Below are 10,142 nucleotides of genomic sequence, written 5' to 3' on the forward strand. Positions count from 1 at the left end.
CCTGATTCATTTCTCTCTAAACTCTGTTCCCCGAAGAGAGAAATGGACCATTTTTCTTAAACCTCTATTTTGGGCTCTGATTATCATGTGCAATTGCAACTACCACATTGTCATGTCCCTATGAGAAGAAGCTACAACCTTAGGTGACCTTCCTTGTTCTTCATACATTTTTATTCTAATTTACTTTTAAGTGTTCCTTCTTATATTTTAAATTGTGGTAAAATATACATAAAATAGCCATCTTACACTATTTTTAAGCGGTATTTAGCACATTCATCATTGTTCTGTGAGTATAACACCATCTATCTCCAGAACTCTTTTCATCTTGCAAAACTGAAATTTTGTACCCATTAAACAATATCTTTCCATTCCCTCTCTCGCTAGTCCTGGCAACTACCATTCTACCTTCTGTATCAATTTGACTATTCTAGGTACCTCATAAGTGGACTCATCCAACATGTATTTGTCTTTTTGAGAGTGGTGTATTTAATTTAGCACAATGTTTTCAAAGTTCACCTATTCTATAGCACATATCAGAATTTCCTTCCCTTTTAAGACTGAATAATATTCCACTGTATGTGTTAACCACATTTTGCTCATCCATTCATCATCAATAGACACGTGGGTTGCCTCCACCCTTTGGCTATTATGGATAAGCTGTTATGAACATGGGTGTACAAATATCACTTCAAGACGTTACTTTCAACGTTTGGATATATGCTCGGAGTGAAACTGCTGGATACTACTTTTCATTTTTTGAGGAACCACCATACTGTTTTCCATAGTGCCTATATCATTTTACATAGGACACAGAGGTTCCAATATTTCCATATTCTTTCCAACACATGTTTGTTTGTTTTTTAACACTAGCTATCCTAATGGGTCTCCATATTCTTTCCAACACATGTTTGTTTTTTAACACTAGCTATCCTAATGGGTATCATTAACTTGCTTTTAACTGATTAAGAATGACATAATAGCAAGAGCCTAGTACATTGTCTAGAACATGGTAAATGTTAGATATGGAACAACTTTGAAATAAAAAGATGTAAGTTAAACCATTTGCTGCTCATATAAGCAGGAAATACATAGTTATATTGAAATTTAATAACAGATTTAATAACAGATTCAGGCACATCATCGGTGATGGAGGCCTTTGCTAAAGGCATGAGCAAATTACCAATTCCAGAAGAGCTTCATCACACTCCAACAGAAACCAGTTCCCATGAGCAGTCACTCCCCACTTCCTCCCCCATCCCACCCCCACTCCCAGCACTTGGGAAACACTAATCTACTTTCTGTTTCTATGGATTTGCCTATTTTTGGACATTTCATATAATGGAATCATATAATATGAGGTATCTTTATTTTTTTATTTTTTATTTTTAAAGTATATTTTATTGATTTTTTACAGAGAGGAAGGGAGAGGGATAGAGAGTTAGAAACATGGATGAGAGAGAAACATTGATCAGCTGCCTCCTGCACACCCTCTACTGGGGATGTGCCCGCAACCAAGGTACATGCCCTTGACTGGAATCGAACCTGGGACCCTTCAGTCCGCAGGCCGACTCTCTATCCACTGAGCCAAACCGGTCAGGGCAATATGAGGCATCTTTAAATACACAATACTTTTCTTTAAAAAATGTTTTTTATTGATTTTAGAGAGAGAGGGAGAGAGAAAAATCAATCGGCTGCCTCTTGGATGCCCCTTACTGGGGATCGAGCCCACAACCCAGGCCTGTGCCCTGACAGAGAAGTGAATCACGACCTTCTGGTTCATTGGTCAATACTCAACCATTGAGCCACACCAGCAGGCTCTATGTGCCCTTTGTGTCTGCCTTCTTTCACTTAGTATAATGCTTTTTTAATGTTCACCCATTGTATGGCTATATCACAATTTTTTAAAAAACAACTCAAATCTCCCACAAAAATCCAGACTTTAGGCTTTTCTTGGAAAACCAAAAATAAAACAATAGAAGGCCATCCCCTGCCCACATGGGATCCACTGGCAAGAGCCCAGCAATAGCTTCTTCCTTGGACACTCCAGGCACCTTTCTACCCCAGGTCTTTGCACTTATTGTTTCCTCTGCCTGAAATGCTTTTCTCCCAAATATGCACATGGCTCCTTTCCTCACCTCAGGGGTCTGTTCACTGACACCTTCTCAGTATGGCCTTCCTATCTGCATATACAATGCTTCCCTGTCCCCATACTTGCTATCCTCCTGTCCCTTGCTTTCATTTACTCATTAGCACTCATCATTAGCTGAGATACTATATATTTTACTTTTGTCTGTTTCAAACCACCCCCACAGAGTTCTAGAACAGGAATTTCTGTTTTGTTCACTGTTGTATTCTCAGCACCTAGAACTTAGTAGGCTCAAGTTGTTGAATATACAAATTAGTGAATGAATGAACATGTTATAGTTTTTAGTGACTAAAAGCTGCTCCTAAGAAAACTAAACCTGGAAAGGATGTTTAAACAGTTTTGACACATACTTTATATTAATTCACATTTTTAGTTCAAGGAGTTTCGGCATACATGCAGTCCTGTAGTCACCACCACACTTAAGATATAACACATTTAAAATAATTCACAGTAACACATTATGGTAGGTCTGTTTGCTACAAGTAGGCCTGGAACTTGGAGATAACTTTAATTAAAACTGTAGGCTGCTGTCTTCAAAAGTCATAGTAAGGAACATGATGGTTCAAAAATCAAAGCACCAAGAGAACAGAGAGTTGTTAAAATCCAGAGGGACTAGAATATAGTCCTAAATCAAAGGACAAAGAAACTGTAACCTAATGAGTTATATTAACTTTCAAGAACATTGTGTAAAGTAGTAGGAAAAAAGCAAGCAAAGGAACAAGAATTTATTAACAAAGACCTTTGAGGATTCCAGTCCAAAATTTTTTTTTAATTGATGTTTTTATTTTTGTGTTTAGAGAAAGTAAGAGAAAGATCGATTTGTTGTTCCACTTATTTATGCATTCACTGGTTGCTTCTTGTATGTGCCCTAAGTGGGGATAGAACCTGAAACCTTGGTGAGTCGGGACAATGCTCTAACCAACTGATCAACCAGGCAAGGCTCAAAATTTTGTTTCTCACTGGTATTTGTAAACTGTTTTATCATCAATCAGGATCTTTAAGCTTCAGGCAACAGAAACCTGTTCTGGCTAATTCCAGCAGAAAAGCAATCTGTTTCATTACTGTAATTCCTAGAATCTTTAATTAAGGCCCAGAGGGCCCTAATCTGGTTTAAAGGCCACATTGCCCAGAAATATTGGCCCCATCACTTGCATTGCAGGATGGTACAGAGAAGATGCTGCTGGTGCCTCCACTACTAGGGAAAGGCAGCTTACATGGACAGAGGCTACTGACCAATTGCTGCCATCATTGCCCATCACAAAACGAGTTATTTGCTGCCTTGAAATTTGAACCAAAGTTTAGGATAGGTGTTTCTGGTGGTGGAACCTCAGTCAAGTGCCCACAACCCTAGCTGCAATGAAAACAAGGTGGAATGTGGGTGGAAATAAGTCTAAGAGGTAGATGAAGGTCAAATCATGGAGGACCTATCCTATTGGTTAAGTGTGGAACACACACCATTAGTGATTAAAGGACAGATACCAAAATGTAAAACTATTAAAAGGAAAATATATTAGAAAGATGTATCTAGCGCAGCCTGAGATGTCATTGTTTATTGGAGGGACAAGTTATATTTTAAAGTAGGAAGCTTCAAACTCAATTAAAAAAATAAAAGCCAAAGTAAATATGACAAATTAGATGGTATATGACTCTAAATTTTCTCCTTCTAATATAAATATTTTGGAGGAGTGCATGACCAAACTGGGAGTGTGCCTCAGCAAGAATTCTTACCTTTGCCTGCTCATTCTAGAGGTCCCCGGATCTTTCTACTGCAGGCACTTCAGCACAAGCAGTGCCCAGCTGGTGAGGTATCCTATTCATGATGCCAACTGTGGGGGCAGAATAAACTTCCTCTACCCTCAAGGTCCTTTTGGTCATATACTCCTTCAAAAAAATTGAAGAAGAGGGATACTTCCTAATTTTGTGAGGCCAACATTATGCTGCGACCAAAACCAGGCAAGGATAACACATAAAAAAGAAAATTACAGGCCAATATCTGATGAACATAGATGCAGAAATCTTCAACAAAGCACTAGCAAATCAAATACAACAATACATTAAAAAGATAATGCATCATGATTAAGTAGGGTTCATTCCAGGGATGCAAGGATGATTCAACATATGCAAATCACTTAATGTAATACACACATTAACAAAATAAAAGATAAAAGTCACATGGTCTCATCAATAGATATAGGAAAAGCATTTGACAAGATAAACACCCACTTATAATTAAAACACTCAATACAATGGGTATAGAAGGAAAGTACCTGAGCACAATAAAGGCCACATATGACAAACCCTCAGCTAATATGCTCAATAGTGAAAAACTGAAAGCCTTTCCTCTAAGCTCAGGAATAAGATAAGAATGCCCACTTGTGCCACTGTTATTCAACATAGTACTGGGAAGTCCTAGCCAGAGCAATTAGGCAAGAGAAAGAAATAAAGGGCATCCAAATTGGGAATGAAGAAGTAAAACTGTCACTATTTTCAGATGACATGATTCTATATAGAGAAAACCCTAAAGACTCCACCCAAAAGATGATTAGAAGCAATAAACAAATACAATAAAGTTGTAAGATACAAAATCAATATACAAAAATCTTCTGGGTTCCTAAATACTAACAATGAAATATTGGAAAAAGAAATGAAAAAAACAATCCTATTTGCAATAGCAACAAAAAGGGTAAACTATCTAGGAATAAAGGAAGGAAGTGAAGGACCTAGTCACTAAAAATGGTAAGACACTGTTGAAAGCAATTGAAGACACAAAAAAATCTATATATATATAAAAGTGCAATATGCAAATTGACCAGACAGTAGAACGACTGGTCAGCTATGACACACACTGACCACCAGGGGGCATACACTCAACATAGGAGCTGCCCCCAGCCCGCAGGATCCAATCGCCTGATTGGGGCCTACAGGCCAACATCTTTTTTTTTTTAATATATATTTTATTAATTTTTGTTGTTTTTTACAGAGAGGAAGGGAGAGGGATAGAGAGTTAGAAACATTGATGAGAGAGAAACATCAATCAGCTGCCTCCTGCACACCCGCTTCTGGGGATGTGCCCGCAACCAAGGTACATGCCCTTGACCGGAATCGAACCTAGGACCTTTCAGTCTGCAGGCCGACACTCTATCCACTGAGCCAAACCCATTACAACCAGGCCAACATCTTAATCCCTCCCCCCGGCTGGCAGGCTGATCACCCAATGGGGAATGGGGAGCCAGGGGTGGGTGGCAGTGGACACAGGCGATGCCGGGGCCCTGATCATCCCACCAGTCACCCCACACATGGAGGGCGACCAGTGGCGGTGTCGGGGTGGGCCAGCTGCTGACAGTGGTAAGATGGCCCTGATCGCAGGCCAGGCCTAGGGACCCTACCTGTGCACAAATTTTGTGCACTGGGCCTCTAGTGTAACTATATCTCCTGTTCATGAATTGGAAGAATTAATGTGATTAAATGGAACAGAAGAACAAATGTCCTAAATTGGGACAAATAAATGGGAATAGATGTCCCAAATAGGTCAGGATAGCTCCCAAATGTCTTCCTGAACTCCAGGACTCTTGGCCTGGTCACAGTGGCACATTAGATAATTGTGCCAGAGGCTGTCACCTCTTTCAAGTACCACAGGAAGGTCAAATTACCATAACTATAATGAGGGAGACCTTAAACTACTAACCTTAGTTTACAGCTATTTTCCCCCACACTCATTCTACTTCTGAAGAAAAAGGGGCAAATGACATGGCTGGCAGCGCTAACCAGATCAGGAGCAGAGGCACTATGCCTCTGCCACGGCCTCTTGCATTTCTCCTCTCAGGTTCTCTTTATCTATTCAAATTAAGTGGTTACTTGAGAGAGGACCCACTGAGTGTGCCTCCCAAGCCTCACACCAGGGCAAATACATTCATTCCAGAAAACAGGAAGTTTAACCATTGCCATGGCAACATTGATAGCCCGGGGACATCAGAGCAGAAGGCAAAGAACAAAGGGATTTGTGAACGTTAACCTCTCCCTGGGTCTTCTCTCCCTTGAAACTCACCCATACTGCTTATTGGAAAGGGCTCGAAGAGCTTGAGTTTTTTTGGTACTATTTCTGAATAGAGCTTTGGAACTTCTCTGTACTTTACTCTAACATGTTCCTGGAGATTAGCCCAACCCCAGGCTGGAAATCTGCTGAGTGCCACAATCTTATTAATATGCAGTGAGATGCTATTTCTGACCACTCACCAGCAGTCTGGCTACCAATTGGGCTACCAATCAGCTACAAGGTAAGAATATAAATGATAAAACTAAAAATATTTTTTTTTAATGAAGGGGAAAACCAAATAAATTGAAGCTTCACCATCACTTTAGGTTGAGAGTTTACAGAGGAAGCATTATGGTATTTAAGGGAGAACAGCTGCCCCAGGGAGGAGTGGAAAAATACCATGAGCTGGGACAGGAAAGGAGGTCTGTAAGGCTGAGGACAGGCTGCTACAAATGTGCCCCTCCCCCTCGTTCAGCAGCCTCAACTGAATACTGTCTCCTGTGTGAGAGGCTGAAAAACGATTCTTGTCAAGAGTCGCAAGGCAGAATCCAGCAATGAGCAGGCAATTCGAGCAAGGCCAGGCCCGGTTTATCAGATGGGCTGCACAGGTCTATCCAGTATTAAAAAGCAGTGATTGCCAGAGATTGCTTTTTTAAAAGGTAGAATGTGTATAGCTGATATAAAGGGACAGTTTCCTCATTTATAAGCGAGAATAAAAACCTCCTCCATTAGGCAATGTGTGACACATTAACACTAAATCTTACCAATTTATCTTTCATCTTTGGTGGTGAACTTGGAGAGTAAATAAAATGATTAGGAAAGAAACCCTAGTGCCCTAGCTCAGCAGTTCTCAACCTGTGGGTCGCGACCCCTTTGGCGGTCATACGACCTTTTCACAGGGGTCGCCTAAGACCATCCTGCATATCAGATATTTACATGACGATTCATAACAGTAGCAACATTACAGTTATGAAGTAGCAATGAAAACAATTTTATGGTTGGGTCACAACATGAGGAACTATATTTAAAGGGCCAGAAGGTTGAGAACCACTGGATAGAGTGTTGGCTGCGGACTGAAGGGTGCTGGGTTGTGGGCTCCATCCCCAGTGTGGGGTGTGCAGGAGGCAGCCGATGGATGATTTTCTCTCATCATTGATGTTTCTGTCTCTCTCTCCCCCTCCATTCCTCTCTGAAATCAATAAAATATATTTAAAAGAAAAGAGAAAGACCCTATTGCCCAGCCAGCATGGCTCAGTGGTTGAGAGTTGACCTATGAACCAGGAGGTCACAGTTCGATTCCCGGTTGGGGCACATGCTCACCTAGATTCTGTATTACTATCTCCAGGATCTATAGCTTCCTGCTGCCATGCCTTTTACACTCACAGCTCTGGGAAAGATACATGAATGGTCCTAATGTGAATGGAGAAAATGGCCCCTAACATCCACTGGAAACACTTGGGTTGGCTATAAGGAAGAATCTTCCTACCATAAAGGTAATGGAATTTGATGTCCTATTACTAAGAAAAAGGATTCTCGCCGAGACTGGTTTAGCTCAGTGGATAGAGTGTCAGCCTGCGGACTGAAAGGTCCCGGGTTCGATTCCGGTCAAGGCCATGTACTTGGGTTGCGGGCACATCCCCAGTAGGAGATGTGCAGGAGGCAGCTGATTGATGTTTCTCTCTCATCGATGTTTCTAACTATCTCTCTCTCCCTTCCTCTCTGTAAAAAATCAATAAAATATATATAAAAAAACAACCTTGTTTTAAAAAAAAAAAGGGTTCTCCATTACTACATAAATGGCATTTATCACTGAGTTCCATTGACTTCTGCTCCTGTAAATTTTGAGTGCCATATAAGAATGCAACTTTACTTTTGATTACCTGGGGTGTTTGTGAAAAGCATCTGTTTGGGTCCTACCTCAGTGCCAATAAACCGGACTCTTCCATGGAGGAGCCTAGGAACCAGTGTTTTTAACAAATAGCCCAACTGATTTTCATCATCAGGAAAGTTTGGAAAACACTAATCTAAGGCTCTGCGTATAGTAATACAAAGCTATTAATCCTCGGGAAGAAATGGATGATTCAAAGAGGGAAACTGGCTAGACAGATGAGTCACAAGCACCTCATGAGTGAGTTAGGAAAGTCAGAATTTTAGGGGGAAAGGTTGACTGTACAGTTAGAGTTGGAGCTAGCATCCTTAGCACCACTTTGCAGTCATTAGCGGCTTGTTCCAGGCCTTGCCTCTCTACCTCCTTGCCTTCCACACACACTTCTTATTGCAACAAGACTTGGCCTGAAGACTCTGATAGATCTTAAACTGCAGGTGGAATCCAGTAGCAGACGAGAGACACTTCCCAAGTCCCTGCATGGGAGAGAGAAGACTGAACGGTCTGTTACCTCCCTGCACAGACACCTCAGATCCCGCACTTACCCAAATTGGAGAGCCTTTTCATCAAGCCGGCTTCTCTGATAGCAGCAGGACCATGTTCCACTCCTTTTCTTTTCTGTCACACAAATCACACAATGAGATGCGAGGGGAGATGACTGAAAAGAACACAGCGATAGTTCACAAAAATACAGACATCTGCTATGCTACACGGGATGTATCCGCAAGGAATGTATTCCAAGAGACCCCCGTGGATGCCTGAAATCGCAGACAGTACCGGACCCTATGATAAAGTTTAATTTATAAATCAGGCACAATAACAGATTAACAACAATAACTAATAATAAAATAATTATAACAATAAAATAAGGGTTAGCTGAGCACGCAGTGCTGTATCTCAACCTGATAACTGAGAAGGCTAAGTGACTAACCCGTGGGTGTGCCTACAGCATGAACGCACCCGACAAAGGGTCCGGGACAGGACAGAGCAGGACTGCTTGAGATTCATCACAGCTGCTCGCAATAGGGTGCAATTGAAAACTTGTGAACTGCTTATTTCTAGAATTTCAATTTGACATTTTCGGACCACAGTTGATAGTGGGTCACTGAAATACTGGAAAGGGAAACCAAGGGAGGACGACTGGTCTTAGTTCCCAATAGAACCCTCCCCAAACCGGACGTTCTCAATATTTTCACCCGAGGTCTGGCTATGTCACACACTTGCAGGGAAGGAGGGGAAAACAACAATCACTGGAATCAAATTAACCTTCCAAGCCCCATGTGTGAAGGGCGAGCGGGAGCCAAGACAGGCTGAGCCCGGTGAGGATCTGGTGGTTGGTGTACGTGGCTGGCAGGGGCCAGGTCCCTGGCTCCCCTACCCGTGAGCTCCCAGGGCTGCGGGCTTCTTTCACGGAGAGAGAACAAACAGCCCCTCCCGTCCTGCCGACGCTGGAGCGGCCAGCGCCAATTTCCTTCCCAGTTAATGCTCTGAGAACGAATCCTGAATTCTTAGAAATCGCTCCCTTTCGCCTCCACTCTCTCTATTTTACACAGCGGATTCCTGCCGGTTTCTCCTCCTCTAGCCCCTCCACGGACTCCTCTCGGTCCTTTCCGCTCCTCCATCACCCTCCGCGGGACCCACCACTTCCTCGCTCCGCCCAGGGAGGCCGCGGAAAGCCGCCAGCTCGGAGCCCCCCGCCGAATCGCACACAGGGTTCCTCCATCCCCTCCCTCCTTCCCTGTTTTCTAGGGGAAAAGTCCCACGTGCTCTCCTTGTGCCCAATCGCCAGAACCACCAGGTTTTCCCCATTCTCTCCTCGATTCTTCGAACCCCTACCCCCCACCCGCTCCGCTTTCTCTGGTTCTAGCGGGCGGAGACCCCGTCCCCCGGTGCCAGGTCCTCGTTCTCACCTGTCCCCGTGAGAACGGGGCTCCGATCACAGCCACCGAGTGGACAGACTTTTTCAGAACGAAATGCACTTGCGTCCGGAGACGCGAGAGGCTGCAGCTTAAGGACATGATGGGCAGCGCGGAACGTTGCCAAGCGACCGGCTGCTCCGTGCGCTCCGCCGCCTGAAG

General features: G+C 42.9%; 1 protein-coding gene across 1 annotated transcript in view; it reads right to left on the bottom strand.

Moving 5' to 3' along the window:
* ARG2 (arginase 2) overlaps positions 1-10,136 on the bottom strand; it is a 37,777-nt gene extending 27,641 nt beyond the window's left edge. Inside the window, exons 1-2 of the mRNA XM_015562042.1 lie at positions 9,975-10,136; positions 8,610-8,682 (exon numbers count right to left, since the gene is read on the bottom strand). Of these exons, the coding sequence (XP_015417528.1) occupies positions 8,610-8,682; positions 9,975-10,082 (181 nt within the window). The 5' untranslated portion in view covers positions 10,083-10,136. The remainder of the gene's footprint in view (positions 1-8,609; positions 8,683-9,974) is intronic.
* Between the last annotated feature and the right edge of the window lie 6 nt (positions 10,137-10,142).

The sequence above is a fragment of the Myotis davidii genome, unplaced genomic scaffold (assembly GCF_000327345.1).
Source record: "Myotis davidii unplaced genomic scaffold, ASM32734v1 scaffold17, whole genome shotgun sequence".
In the NCBI taxonomy this organism is placed as follows: Eukaryota; Metazoa; Chordata; class Mammalia; order Chiroptera; family Vespertilionidae; genus Myotis; species Myotis davidii.